At 36.9% G+C, this 15,677-nt stretch overlaps 1 protein-coding gene across 3 annotated transcripts in view; it reads left to right on the top strand.

Moving 5' to 3' along the window:
* Window positions 1-482: 482 nt before the first annotated feature.
* LOC109409249 (protein son of sevenless) overlaps window positions 483-15,677 on the top strand; it is a 39,837-nt gene continuing 24,642 nt past the window's right edge. For 2 of the 3 annotated variants that reach the window (XM_062850801.1, XM_029859089.2), the window contains exons 1-2: window positions 483-939; window positions 7,141-7,418. In XM_062850801.1, coding sequence (XP_062706785.1) covers window positions 7,308-7,418 — 111 coding nt within the window. In that variant the 5' untranslated portion in view covers window positions 483-939; window positions 7,141-7,307. The remainder of the gene's footprint in view (window positions 940-7,140; window positions 7,419-15,677) is intronic. The other variant, XM_029859090.2, reaches the window with a different exon arrangement.

Below are 15,677 nucleotides of genomic sequence, written 5' to 3'. Positions count from 1 at the left end.
TGGCAGAAACTTTTCACAGTGACAGCCATTTGAATTGTCATTCCTTCGGAGGGGCGGATCACTTCCAAAAACAACTGTAAAAATAACAGAAGTAGCTGATCAACAGTTTCTTAAGATGACGTTTACTTAAGAGTGGTTTGTTCCACTCTTATACAGCAAAAATGTTTGTTGGGAAAGGGAACAGCAGCGACATTCGTCCTCTATTTGTAGTTTATAATTTTGTTAACTCTGCTCTTTAGTGAGATCACAGTGCACCTTCACCTTAAGCTTGAACTGCTCGAAAATCGCTCGGGGTTTGACGGGGTTTGGCCTGGTTTGGAAAATTTCTTCAACTTTCCCTCCGTGCCAGCTGCTCAAATAAAAATATAAACACGGCGAAATCGATGCGGATTGTCAAAATATCAGGGCGAAATTGCATGCTGGTGTGCGTTCAGGGGCGAAACCTGTGTTTAGCGTCAAAACGTAGATGCTGGTAGTGGTAGTAGTAATGATTGTAGACATCAAAACGAGCATAAGCAGTCAGACAGACAGGAAAAATTAAAAGATGGAAGAGAAGTTTGCTCTCGGTTTAGAAGGAGTGTAGAATGTTTGTGTAATTTTCGCGAATAAAGTTTCCGTTTTCGGTCCGGATTGTGCAAGTGCATCGGGGTGAGGCCGTTCCGAGGCCGAAACAAGTGAAAAAGGTCCAATCGGGTGGGTCTTACGGTGCTGCGGTGAAAATCCGTCGTCGAATCGAAGAAGCAAGAAGCAGAACCAGCACCATCAGAGTGCGCAGAAGAAGAAGGCGAAAAATTATTGGTGTTTCGGACGGGGAAATAAGAAAAGGCATCCATTGCCCGCAAGGATCACTATTTTGCGTGAAATTTCGTCCGAAGTAGTGGCAGCCCGATCTGGGGAAGGTTTTGTGTGCAAAATATGTTGGATAAAGAAGTGATTACGGTATGCCCTTAGTAGCTAAGGCCAAAGAAAAAAAAAGTAGTGCCCTCCCTCTGTGGGAACGTTAGGGTGTCCCAAAATTGCACATTCTCAGGAAATTGGGGTTTCGCTCACCAAATGGTAAGGTTGGTGTTGGCCCTGGAATTTATCTTATGGCAAGTTGAATAATACGCTTTGAACTATGTTAAGGTTGCTTCTATGAGATAATGTGAATAATCGATTTAATTTCTTTAATTCAAACATCTAAGCTTCAGTTTTCAAAAACTTTTGGCCAGCCCGGAGTTTTGGCCATAGTGCGGTATTCAGCCTGTTACGATCTAAATCGGCATAAATTTATTTTTCACTAGTTGATTCTAATATAAAATGATGATTACAGCTGTAAAAACCATATTTTGATTAAAAACTGGAAGAAAAAAATTTTTTTTTCTTAAACAGCTCTCATATCTCTATTTTGACCACAGGGTGCTTCTATTTTGGCCACTCCCATAAGAAATACACGTGATTGGCCAAAACAGAAACCAAAGTTGAGAATATGATGGCCAAAACTGCGGCAATGCTTCTATTTTAACCAGTACCACTTTTAATATGAAAATCAAGTATTAGCACAGACAATGTCCGTAGTATTAGCTTGATTTCTGATGATTAACCTGGGCTTGTTAGGGGAATATCTGTAAATAAAAGAAAATCGGGTTAAGTACGGTTCCTTTGAATTCTTTAATTGTAATTGTATTTATTGATCGAACGTAAACCAGTTTATAATTATCGGGTCAAGGAAAAACAACTAAGGAATTTTACATGGAGAGCATCAATGAATAGCAATTATAGCGGATTAATTATACACTAACTAATGAATTGGCAGTTACAATGATAGTGATTAAAAGAGTTTAGTATAGTGATCTAAGGGCTAATTTAAAAGATGCTGCTGTCGGTTTCGCTTTAGTTTCTATTGGAAGTCTGTTCCAAATAGAAACACCGTGAATTCCACTAAGAATTTGCATCCTTTGACAGATACGTATTTCGACCTCAACTGTAAGGTCGTCTTCAGTGTCTTGTCGACTGAGTCAAGTCGAGTCAAGTACAAGACACTGAAGACGACCTTACAGTTGAGGTCGAAATACGTATCTGTCAAAGGATGCAAATTCTTAGTGGAATTCAAAGGAACCGTACTTAACCCGATTTTCTTTTGATTTCTGCTTTTTTCTTATAAAGTATAGATCGAAACCTTTCATTTGACACATTGGTAGTTGTCATAGGATTGTTGATTATTTTTATAAACATTTTTCCCTTAGACTGGCCAAAACCGGTGCCCCCACCCTATGGACACAAACTACAAAAAAAATCATGTAGTTAGCATCTCCATTTGTTATTCAGTTATGGAAGTTGTGCACCATTTTTTATGCTTGAAAATAGCAGCTGGAAATTATATGAATTAAGAAGAATAGAGTACTTTTTCAATAATTTTTTATGATATTGATGTCCCTATAACGAAATTCAATCTAGAATCTCTCATAGTTTAATAGTTCCAATAGTTATGAAAAAATTTATTCCAGGAAATTTTCCAAACGACGATTTCATTTCTTCTAATGAGAAAGTGCTGAAATGCTGTGGGTATCACATCAGATGTGTTTTCTTGTGGTTATAATTCTCCGGCTGTGGTTCAGTAACTTGAGACTAGATCTCCAAAATGTTTAGAAAAAAAAAATACTTGTTTGCAGTTGTGCTATAGGATATTCTCAAATCTTGGCGGGTTATTGCTGTAAAGTTTATTCCAAAAGTGAGTCGTGCGTCGTATGACGAAGCAAAGAGTTCCAGACCCATCATTTTGACCTCTTTTCTTTTGAAATGCTTACAACGCATTGTCGATCATCACATCCGTGATGTTTATCTGGGTAACATGTCTCTTCATGTGAACCGACAAGCCTGACAAACTAGTCTACTGCCCTTTTCTAAGCATATCTGTCCCATGTTGTTTTGCATTCTTACCGTGTTTTTCTCAGTAACAGAGCCATTTGAAGTTAATTTAATATTTTTTTCATTTTGCATCACAAATAAATATTCCACGATAACGTCAAGCATCTTTCTGACATTGATTTTTAGTTGTCACTTAAGTCAGAGCGGTGGGACAGTATGCGTAGAAAAACAACATGGTACAGATATGCTTAGAACGGCAGTCTAGTCTAGTGTATAAATCTTCAACGTATTTTTTTTAATATTTGTATAACATTCACTGATAAACAATAACAATTATTATTGCAAAACAAATGGAATGGGTCCTCAGGAAAATTTTAAACCGATAAAACATTGGTTGGTATGAATAACAAGTAGTGAACTTTACTACTTGGTCGGGACTCGTGGCGCAGTGGTCACACGTTCACTTCATAAGTGGATGGTCATGGGTTCGATCCCAGTCCCGGCACTTGCAATTCTGCAATGCTGCTCTTTCCCCACTGACCTTCTCCAGGATACGCAATAGTTGGTCCGACGGCGTGCGCTAATCCCCTATATAAACAATGGTTGGAAAACAGCTCCAGTTCCGACACCCAAAACATGTTTTCAAAGAGACATTGGCGTGTAAAGCGTTTTCATTCCCCCTTCCATCAATAACACATGATTCCCTCTTTTCGAATAATCTTATCATTCGCGGAAGATCCACCTATTTGGTACACATTTTCCGACAAAATGAGGTGTGGTAATTTCTCGATGGCAATGCTCCCAATCCAAACCAACTGCAGCAATATTTGCTTCGGAGTTTTTTTCTGAATTAATGCCTGGTTTAGACAGTGCAAGTAACTTGATTTAAGTCAATGGAAAATGTCTAATTGAATGCGAATTGAACATGTAAACACCACCGTTCATCTCAGTTGAGCAACTGACTTGACTTGAACGAAAGTTGAACATGTTTTGTTCAAGTCAAACGAAATCGTCTCACTTGCTCCGTCTAAACCCGTGATTCATGTGAGCTGAATTCAAGTCATCTGTCAGTGAGATGAATTCAATTCAGTTTGCTTACGCTCCGAACAATGTAAACACTTGCTTCAACTGAGATGCATTCAAGAGCATTGACTTGAGTGAACACTCAAGTCATTTGCTCAGTCTATACACATCATACCATTGGATTGAACATCTTTGAGAAGTTAGCAAGTGGAATGCTCGTTTTAGTTGAACAATGTAAACCAGGCATAAGGGAAAACCGAACTCAGAAGTCCAAATTTGTCAACAGAGGCAAAGATTCTGTAATGCCTGGTTAAGACAGTGCAAGTGACTTGATTCAAGTCAATGGAAAATGCCCAATTGAATGCGAATTGAACAACTTTTTCATTCAAGTCAAACAAAATCGTCTAACTTGCTCCGTCTAAGCCCGCGATTCATGTGAGCTGAATTCAAGTCATCTGTCAGTGAGATGAATTCAATTCAGTTTGCTTACGCTCCGCACGAATTGAACAATGTAAACACTTGCTTCAACTGAGATGCATTCAAGAACATTCAAGTGAACACTCAAGTCATTTGCTCAGTCTAAACACTTCGTTCCATTGGATTGAACATCTTTGAGAAGTTAGCAAGTGGAATGTTCGTTTCAGTTGAACAATGTAAACCAGGCATAGAGAGAGGCAGCATGTGCTGTCAAATGCATAACATATCTCCCATACTCTTTGCTCTTAGCATTTGTAGAGCAGTTGAAAAGCGTTTTGAATGCTTCCCTCTCAAGCAGTTGAAATGCTAATTAGCGGCCGAAGGCTTTTGAAGAGCACAGCTAATGCTGATTCAAGGCAGCTATGCATTCGAAGTGCTTATGTAAGGCAGCAAGCAGTTCAAATGCTCAATACGGTTTGCTGTACGGCTTATTTTAATGCTTAGTGGTTACCTGGAAAATTTTCTAAATTCCCTCCTTGGAAAAAAATGGTATACTCAGGAAATTTTATTTTGTCTTAAGAGTAGACACTCAATGGAATGCCGAAGGAATTCTCTAGTTTAGGTACTACAGTAGACGTTCGCTCGGTACAAACACTTTAACTGCAATGCTTTTTAACTGCAAGTCCTCTAAGTGCAACAATTTTGCAGTTATCGCACCGCTATCCGTCAAAATGAAATGTCAGCAGCAATGCGATGTTTTTCGCATGCACTTTTGTTGCAATGCGATGTTTTTCTTATGCACATTGGTTGAATTCTGCAGAAACTGACTGTTATATGTGACGTCTGTCAGTTGTTGCAGTTATCGAATTTCATTCGATAAGTGAAACGTAAACACTTATCGGACGTCTGCTGTAACTATATAATGGTTGCAGCTGTAAAGAGTTGCTGTTCCTACATGTTTTTTTTATTATTAACCAGCAAAGTCCTTACAGTCAGTTAGGAAGGAATAGGAATGTTAAAGTGTGATGGTTGTTGCACTAAAGGCCGAGTGTACTCTACATCTCTACAACAAACACTGAAGGGTTCATTCAAATATTACGTAACGCAAAATTTGACCATTTTAGACCCCCTCCCTCCCTCACGTAACAACTTTAGTATGGAAAATTTTGAAATTTTGTATGAAGCGTAACACAGCGTTAGACCCCCTCCCTCCCCCTTCAGCGTTACGTAATATTTGAACGAACCCGAAGGGTATTTATCATGGGGTAGAGTGTGAGATCTGGAAGTCACCAACGTTTGTACACTGAAGTTTTTTTTTACGCGGTTTTTTTTACGCGGTTTTTTTTACGCGGTTTTTTTACGCGGTCCGTCCTAAAAAAAAACCGCGTTATTTCAAGACCCGTCGTAAAAAAAAACCGCGTTATTTCAAAAACCGTCGTAAAAAAAAAATTCGCATTTTTTAAAAAACACGCGTAAAATAGTCAGCACCACATCTAACGTGACTTGACTTTTTTTACGACGTTTTTTGAAATAACGCGGTTTTTTTTACGACGGGTCTTGAAATAACGCGGTTTTTTTTTACGACGGGTCTTGAAATAACGCGGTTTTTTTACGCGGTTTTTTTTTTACGCGGGACCATTACCGTCGTAAAAAAAAACTTCAGTGTATATCAAAATACCGTCAGTGTACCAGTAGCCGCTAGTGTTCCAATAGCCGCTCACCGTGGTGTAAATGATGTTTATTGGCATAAATATGTATGATTGTCTTTATCCGTATATAATTCGGCACGCATATTTTAAATATCCGTGGAAAGAAGATTGTGTTTTTGCAGGGAACTTCTTTTTTTACGCTCGTGAGCGGCTTTTGGAACACGAGCGGCTACTGGTACACTGAGGGACTGAGGGTACATAAAATCAAGGGTCCATAAAAATCGATATATACCTGTATATTTGGGTGGTTCAAAATACTGTATGTCAAACATTTTGATGGACCCACTTTAAATCTTATTCTTTATGGCGCCACTTTGATTTGTTCTCAAGCTGAGTTTGTCTTTTTTTTTGTTAAAGGATTCATGCTTTTTTCTTAAATTAAATTTTGTGAGGTATAAAAGTTGTTTAGCATTAAGCCGTTAGAGTCAAATATTTGACAAAATCACACACAAATCCTCAAACATCTGGTTTGACTTGATGTTGATTAAAGCTGTGAAAACCATAGATTTTGATTAAAAAATGCAAAATAATGTTTCTTAAAAAATCACCTCCCATGTGTCTGTTTTGGCTAAGGTGCTTCTGATTTGGCCACTCCCTTAAGAAATACACGTGATTGGCCAAAATAGAAACCAAAGTTGAGAATACGACCAAAACTGACACAGTGATTCTAGTTTGGCCAGTGCCACTTTTTATACAAAAATCAAGTATTAGCATGATTTCTGTATTTTTCCTTCGAAACATACATTGAAACCTTTAATTTGACACATTGATAGTTTTCATAGGGTTATAGGTTTTTTTTTTCTCTTAGACTGGTCAAAACCGGTGCATGTAACCTATTTAACCCCGTGTACTTATTGAGTTAATAAGGTCTTATTAGTGAAACTAAAATCATAAAATCCTCTTCCAACGCGTAGAAGCGACCGCTAAACGTATTTTTCAATGGATGTCGCCTTCAGATATAGCTGATAATTTATGCTCTAAGTTTCCTGAGACAAGGTGTAATTTTGGGACACACTATTGCAAGTGCAAATAGTGATGGAAAATTGGAGGAATCCTCCATTGTCCCTTTCTTCTACTGGCAGTGCTAATCGTCGTCGTCGTCGTCGTCCCAATGTGTTTGTGTTCTTTGCTGGTTATTTTTCAGTGTGAGGCTGCAGCAGCGACTCTCCATCATTAGCGCTAGAGCGACGGAGGACGACGATTGTTTTGTTTTAGAAGCGCAGCAGCAGCTCCTGATCCGCGGAAAAGGAAGAAAAAGCTGCTGCCAAACAGGGGGGAAAACACTAAAGAAGCTGACGGCCTGTCTGTAATATGTTCGCTGGCGGCCAGCATGTATCGATCACGGATGCGACAGATTACGACTTTGAGAAAGCGGAAAATGCAGCCAAATGGAAAGGTGTTTTCATAACATCACTCAGAAAGGTAAGTCCCCGTTCTCCCCCATCCACCCCGATGGCTTATGCTTTTTATCTAATACAACGCGGTTCATTCCGCATATCGATTCACTTCCCACACGTACGACAGTGTCCAGGCGTGAAGATAATCAGTCAGGAACCCTAAATTCCTATTGCACTGCACAGTGCACATCCATGAATCATCATCGATGTTGACAATCAAAAGGTGATTTAACATTCAATTATTATTATTTGGTGCGATGCATCTTATCAGGTCTTCCTCGAACTTATGACTAAACGTTGACTAGGGATTGTATTATAACTGAAGTAAATAAAAACCAGATAACTCCGGTGATGCTGCAGGAATCTGTTATCCCTGAGTAATAATACATTGAAGGTGTTTATTTTTATCTACGCAATTTCAACGGTTCATTATGAACTTAAATGCAAAAAAATGTAAATTCTCGCTCCAATCAACTTTTTAAGTTTTACTTTGGACTCATCAACTGTGACTGCAAAATTCCAGTTACATCGGAGAAACTATATTTTAGCGCAATCAAATATTAAATAGGATGATATTATTTGAAAAGGTATATAAAAAATGACAGAAATTGTCTTAGTTAGTTTTTAAAATAAACCAAGCCACCATTTTTGTAAAATCTGTATGATAATCTTCGAGGACATAATCCGACGATTGGAAAAAGTTGTTGAGGCAGAACAAATGATAATAGGGTAGGTAATCCAAATTTGAACCAAATTGCGGCTTTCTGAAGCAGTGCAAATTTTAAGTGATTTTTTCTCCCACATGGAAATAATTTACTACGGCAAAATCGTATGTACGTGAAAGCCACGGGTATAAGCTTTTTGTTAAATGGTAAAAAGTTTGTATTTGCACCGAATTTCATTGAAATATTCGATTTTTCATCAACAATGATTTTAATCTTAATTTGAACCATCGTAATCATAATTTGAACCAATTTTAATCTTAATTTGAACTACTGGCGGCAGCAGCTTGAGCAACGCACAAAACAGCCAATTCCATGTTAAACAATTAAAAATCACATGAATCTGCTGATTCTCATACCTATTTTTCATTGGGCAGTGGAATCTCAACTCAGAATGTACGAAATTCTTTAGGAATTTGGAAACTAAATTTGGAATTTTTCATCCCCCAAGAGTAAACAAAGCAACCACTAGCGCAATCTACAGGCCAACACTAGAAGCTCACCCCCGTTTACTAGTTTAAATTTAGATTACAAATTGAACCTAAGAACTTAAGACAACATTCTCCAAGTAAGAATCACTTAAATTTAATAATTTTATGACAAATAATGCGGAATATTATTCGGTTGGTCGATTCTACGATAAATAAGCTTTCATTTGACGTATTCACTTATTGCGTGTGATGCATTGCATGAGCTGTATGGGTGCACCGAAAATGGGCTTTCTCTGGGGGGAAATAGGTGAAATCACAGTGATTTTTCAATCGCTTATTTTCGATGGCAAAAAACGCTTTTTTCAATGCTTTTAAAGCTTATGTTATCAGATTATATAGACTGTTTCAGAAATTATAAATACATATTGTTTATTAAATTGAATGATCTTTTCTAATGATTTTTACCAACTTCTTTCAGCGTATAGCATATTGTACTCCATATTTTTATATTTCCCTTCAATTGTCTTGATTTTTATAAAAAAACAGTCGAAATTTCTAACAAATAACTTAATTTTTCAAATTTGCTTTTCCACAAAGGTGTTTTTTAATGAACTCAACATTATTTATCACTAAATACCAAAAATTATCTAAATTTTTGTCACATTCGCTTTCTGAACAAGTTGTCTAAGGAATGCCTTGATTAAAATTAGGGAAAAACCGATAAAGGCATTTCCACAACATTTTTTCGGAGATCAAGTTTCTTATTTTTTAAGGTTTTCTACAGAACATAAGAACTACCACACAGTTTCTTAGCTTTCCTGAACGCATTTAATCTAAACAAACTTATTTTTTCAGCTCATTCGATTCTTAGATGGCAAAGCTTGTCATACCATAAAAACGAATGCAGTAAGCAGTAATTAAGACATTCGTTTGCTTAACGTTTGTTGCTACTAGTGTTGTTGAGAAATTTGAAACAAAAAATTTTGTATTTTGAAGGCCCGTAATGGTGGTTCTTGATCAAATATTCCAGTAAAAATTACTCTTACCAATCGAGAAATATCTTTTATTATCGATACAATAATTTTTATTGTGATTGGAAATTAAATATTTTATCTGCGAGATTTTTTTCTTTTCTACTATGCTACATTTTTTGACCACTTTGTGCAACTTCAAATTTCAAGCATCTAGTTTACAGAGCCCTATTTTTTAACTTTTACCAGAAACATCAACAAAATTGGTATTATTTGCTTTGTTAGTAAGCTTACTATAAGAGCTAGAAGAAACTTTTTTGGATGTTGTGCTCAAATTGAAATGGCAGTTAATCGTTAGTGTATTTAAAATTTCTGAAACAGTCTATACTACGGAAAACTGTTTAACATCTTTTTCGGGACAATATTTGCCCAAAAAGTACGTCATTTCGATGAATTTAAAAATAGTTCAAAATAAGATTACATCTTGACTAGTTCAAATTTTGATTGCTTACCCTATATGTACTTAACACAAATGGTATTATAATTGTTATTCATCTGCATATTCAACCAACAACGTTTACGTGTTGCTCGGCTTCAAATCAATAACTTTTTTCATACAAGCGATCCACGCTTTGTGATCTTTGAAGAACTTAATTCTGTAGGCTTTTCGAAACACAGTATTCCTGATAAAATTTCCTACAAATATCTCTTGTTGCTTTATCGTGAGCCTAGATGATCGTACAATTCGTAGTTGCTACTCCGTGATCGACCAGAACAATCAAAATCAATGTGCATTTTCGAGAATTTCAAACTTCACTAAATCAATAACGGCACCGATCACGTCCTTACGGTCAGCAAGGAAGGGATGCAATGTTAGTATGACGTACGTTGCTACTAGAGGCCGAGATAACCTCATCTTCTCCACGACTGTCATGAGACGGATTTTTTGTTAGTGGGAGGAGGAAAAGTTGCATGCTCTGGATTCACTTTGGTAAGTGATGTGATTCATGCAACCTCTATTCAAATAAGAACACATAGTTTTTTACTAATATATGACACATGTGCAAATCACATGTGGATGTAGATGAATCTGGAAGTAAGAATCCATCTAGAAACTCCGTTACAATTATTTGTTTCTGCCACTTCTTTTATTCCTTGTTGGGTATATAAGTCACTGCGACCAGTTTTTAGATCTATTGCAACTTCTTTAGAAATACCTCTTTGAATGACTCAGGATTACTCACAAGATTTCTTCTGCATTCATGACAGTTTTCTTGGTTTTCTTTTTTTTTTCCTTCCAGAAATTCTTCCGAATTCCTATCAGCTTTTTCCAACATTCGAACAACACTTTCCGGGATTCTTGTTTGTGAATCTTCCATGATTCTTCTTTGTGAATCTTCCAGAATTCCTGAATTCCGACCTTTTTTCCTGGAGTTTTTCACGGGCATCCTATAAAATTTCTTCCGGAAGTTTAGCTGGCATTGCTCCAAGAGCCCCTCGTTTGATTTTCCAGGAGTTCCCAAGACATTTTCGTAAAGAGTTGCTCAAAGACATTTTCGTAAGCAATTTTTCCGAGATCTCCACAAAAAATTAACTTTTTAGATATACCCAGCATTTTCCCTGGCCAAGATCACAGGGTTCGACGGTATTAAAGTGATTGATGTTGATTTTAATTCTTGTAATGAAAATATCACCTTTAACACTTCAATGCACCTCCAACGGTTCATTGCAAACCGGCTGCTACAGATGGAGTATGGATGATTTATCAGAAATGCTCGATATACAGGAGGGACCTGCTGGGGCCTAGTAGTTTCTATACCCAGGAAACAGTTCCGGTCGATTGAGTCTGGGAAGGTTTCGAGAGTCGTTGTGAATCATAATGAAAATATTTGTGTTTTGTGACGAGTCTGGGAATCTTTTTTGAGTCGGTAGACTTTAAACTGTTGCCTGGGCTTCACACTATTCGGTAATTTTAACAAATACACTATACAAATACAAATTCAATTCAAATATGAAATAATATTAGTACACACTATTTTTATTTCGCTGAAAACCAGCAAAATTTTGCTGGTTTTTGCCATGCTGTAAAACTAGTAATCCATCCAGCAAAATATTTCTTGCTGAATGTTCAGCACTGCGTTTTGACAGCTTGGTTAGCTGGTTGTTCAGCAATTTTGTCCGAGCTGGAGTCCGACCGGATTTTTTTTTGCCTTTTTCTTTTTCAATCACAACAAAAATTGGTAAAAAATGTTCGATTTAACTCGATTTTCGGTAATTAACGCATGTAACGATCGTTATAGAAGTGAATAATTCCCAGGCACATTCCATTTGGTGGGAATATCGACGAAAATGTTCGAAAATCTGTTATTTTGTTGGAGGAATATTCGCATCCTCCTGCTTGTTCAGTGTTTGACAACTTTGCTGATGTTTCAGCAATTCCCCGTTTTGCTGTGTCTCCAGCTACCATTACTGAATGTTCGGCAAACAATAGCACTGAACAAGCAGGAGGATGCGAATATTCCTCCAACAAAATAACAGATTTTCGAACATTTTCGTCGATATTTCCATTAAAATGGAATGTGCCTGGGAATTATTCACTTCTATAACGATCGTTACATGCATTAATTACCGAAAATCGAGTTAAATCGAACATTTCTTACCAATTTTTGTTGTGATTGAAAAAGAAAAAGGCAAAAAAAAATCTGGTCGGACTAAAGCTCGGACAAAATTGCTGAACAACCAGCAAACCAAGCTGTCAAAACGCAGTGCTGAACATTCAGCAAGAAATATTTTGCTGGATGGATTACTGGTTTTACAGCATGGCAAAAACCAGCAAAATTTTGCTGGTTTTCAGCGAAATAAAAATAGTGTGTATGTTTGCTCTTGAGACAGACCAAATGTTAATTTTTGTTACGCTGTGTTATGTGTATATCTGATAGTTTTGTGAGTAAACCCTAATATGTTTCGAATGCCTAATGCTTAACAATATTTTCTTGCAATGTCAATTTAAAATAACTAAGAAACTAATAATGGGAAGTGCAGCATTAGTGCTTGCTTATAGATTCGATGCTAATGTGTGATCAAGACGAAATCGACAAAAAGTGACTACATACTTCGACTTTGACTAACGTGTACTATTTATGACAAATTAGATATTTTTACATTTCAAGACCAACAATTGAAAAGGCCACAACAACATTCTGTAAACAAACATGTTTCTATCGATTTGAGGCCTTTTGAAGCGCAAACAACAAGCTTTCTGATAGTGGTGGTGAGATGCGTGGGTGGATCTCAGAAGGCCTCAAGTCGACAGAAACGTGTTTGTTTACGCAATGTTGATGTGGCCTTTTCAATTGTTGGTCTGAAATTTTTAACTGAATGTATTAAAGCTTTTCTTTAATTTGGACTTATTTGGACAGATTCTGATAGTGCTAGGGATGTGAACGAAAAACAACTTTCAAAGATAATAAAAACAGTGCTAAAATGAGGATCAACAAAAATGGACATAACGAACACCTCGACCATCTAACAGATCATAGGCACACCAAATATTACTGAATTATAGGGCACAACATAAATTTGAACAATAACATTGTTTAAGCCTTGACATGGCAAAAAAAAAAACAAATACGAAACCGATTATATAACAAAACCGAAACTTTCACACCTTCTACCGTAACCTTCTGAGTCAGTACGCAACAGTGTCTTACTGGACGACATGTTCCGTGCACGGCTGGTGAACTGCTTCTGAAGGATTACGTTCTCTATCCTATCCAAAGGCCTAGTGAACTGTCGTTGTCCGCGCAAACGAGAGATGATTGTGCGCACAGTGATGGGAGAGGTTGCTACGTCCGTCGGCGTGCCGCTAGGAACTTAAAAAAACCCGATTTAATCCATCTATGGTGAACAGAACCCTTCTTACACTTATTAAAACTTTTGTTGTATTATTTGTATTTAACATATTTATTTTGTGTGATAGACCAAAAGTTCTAGAAAATATTGTGGATTTGGCATCTAGTGGATTGGTTTCCAAAATAGCATCATGGGCCATGGACTAAACTACCAGAAATGCACGACACCTTCTAGAATCTTGTGTGAATTTAAAAAAAAAATAGCTTACATATTCTGGAATATTTTATCTTTTGTTAACTGCCAAAAGATCTTGAATCGATTAACAAATGGATAAGAAAATCTCTTAATTAGTCGAATAAATTTGCTCCGAAGTACTTGGTATCCATGGTTATGGTGTAAAAAGGACAAAAATAATATATCTACTATGCTAATCAGTTTTGGAATTAGCTAGTTATTTTCGCTGTCCAGTTCTTTCATTTTTCCCACAATACATAAATTCAAAGCTTTCATTTAAAATATTGTTAGTTTTCATAGAATTCCTGTTTATTTGTAATTTGTTATTTATTATTTTATTGAAAACAATAACCTGCTAGTATACACTTTGTATGAGGTCAGCATTATTGATTGAACAATAATTTCCCATAGACTGGTCAAAAGCTCATGCAAGATAACGAACGAATATAATAATAAAAAGGGAATTTATTGAAATACTCTTCGACAGATATCTCAGTAAACAAATGTCCAATCGAAATAAAATTTCAGGGCCTTTTACAAGGACACTGTAGCTTTCATTTGGTGCTAAGAGAACCCAAATCGGTTGACAGACGGCTGAGATATTTATTATGATACACTTGGTCGAAAATCTCTCAAAAGGTTAACCTGTATTACTCCCAAGTAATCTTTGAAAGATACATATCTCGATAACCAAAAGTCCAATCCTAATAAAATTGTATAGGGTTCTTCTAGGATGTTATAGATTTCATTTGGTGCCAAGAGAACCGAAATCGGTTGACAGACGTTTGCCGTTATTATGATTTGGTCAAAAGTCTCAAAAAGTTTAGTTGAATAAATCCTAAGTACACTTAGAAAGATATCTCTGTAACCAAATGTCCAATCCTAATAACATTTCTGAGCAATGTACTAGGATGTTGTAGCTTTCATTTGGTGCCAAGAGAACCCAAATCGATTGACAAACGGCTGAGATATTTAATATGATACACTTTGTTAAAAATCTCAAAAAGTTTAATTGTATAACTCCTAAGTACTCTTCGAAAGATATCTCAGTAACCAAATGTCGAATCGAAATATCATCATCCAGAAATACACTCAGCGAAAAAAACTATCGAAATCATCAAAATACAATATGAATTTTTGCTATACATAATTAAAAAATATGGATGCCATTAGAATACCTTATGAAAATTGATCGTGCTTGTTATGACCAATTTCATAAGATAGACTTATGAAAAGCACAAAAAAATCATAAAATGATGCAGACTGGAATCGATCCATGAACGCCGGGATCACTGAGCTCGAGTTTAATCCACACGGCTACCTACAGATCCCGGCGTTCATGGAGCGATTCCAGTCGCATCATCAAACGCCTTCGAATTTCACGACTCACGTTGTTGTCAGCCGTCAGTAAGGATCCGAGGTAGACGAATTCCTCCACCACCTCGAAGGTATCCCCGTCTATTGTAACATTACTACCCAGACGGATCCGGTCGTGTTCGGTTCCGCCTACCAGCATGTACTTTATTTTTGAGGCATTCATCACCAGTCCGGCCTTTGCTGCTTCGCGTTTCAGGCGGGTGTACAGCTCTGCCACCGTTTCGAATATTCTGGTGATAATGTCCATTTCGTCCACAAAGCATAGCATAGCATGAATACTTGCACAAATCTTGGATGGAGTTGCAAAGTTGAATATTTTCATTGACATTGCTGATGTCGCTACTATCTACAATGCCATAGATTCACTCAGCTCCACACACCTGGCCAAGTCCTTGCAAGCATTTATAAATCCCTTCATCAACTTAGAAAGAGCCCAGAACTGAAGCATCTTCCAATAGATGAAAAGATGTTGAAAATAGCGAATTTTCAACTTAAATAAATAAATAATATTGGAAAGATCTCACCAATTGTTGTGGGGTTTTTGTGGTTCAATGCCGATCATCTAATTGTCTTGATTAATGTTCCTCTCTGTAAAGAACAACACAATACTGAACACTGAACACCCGCGCATCTATTGTTTTGATTTTCACTTGAGACAATAGCGAACACGATCGATTATGCTGCCATACTCACCCCT

The sequence above is a fragment of the Aedes albopictus genome, chromosome 2, assembly GCF_035046485.1.
Source record: "Aedes albopictus strain Foshan chromosome 2, AalbF5, whole genome shotgun sequence".
NCBI classification, from domain to species: Eukaryota; Metazoa; Arthropoda; class Insecta; order Diptera; family Culicidae; genus Aedes; species Aedes albopictus.
Note: the sequence above shows the minus strand (reverse complement) of the source record. Positions and strands in the feature narration are given on the sequence as shown.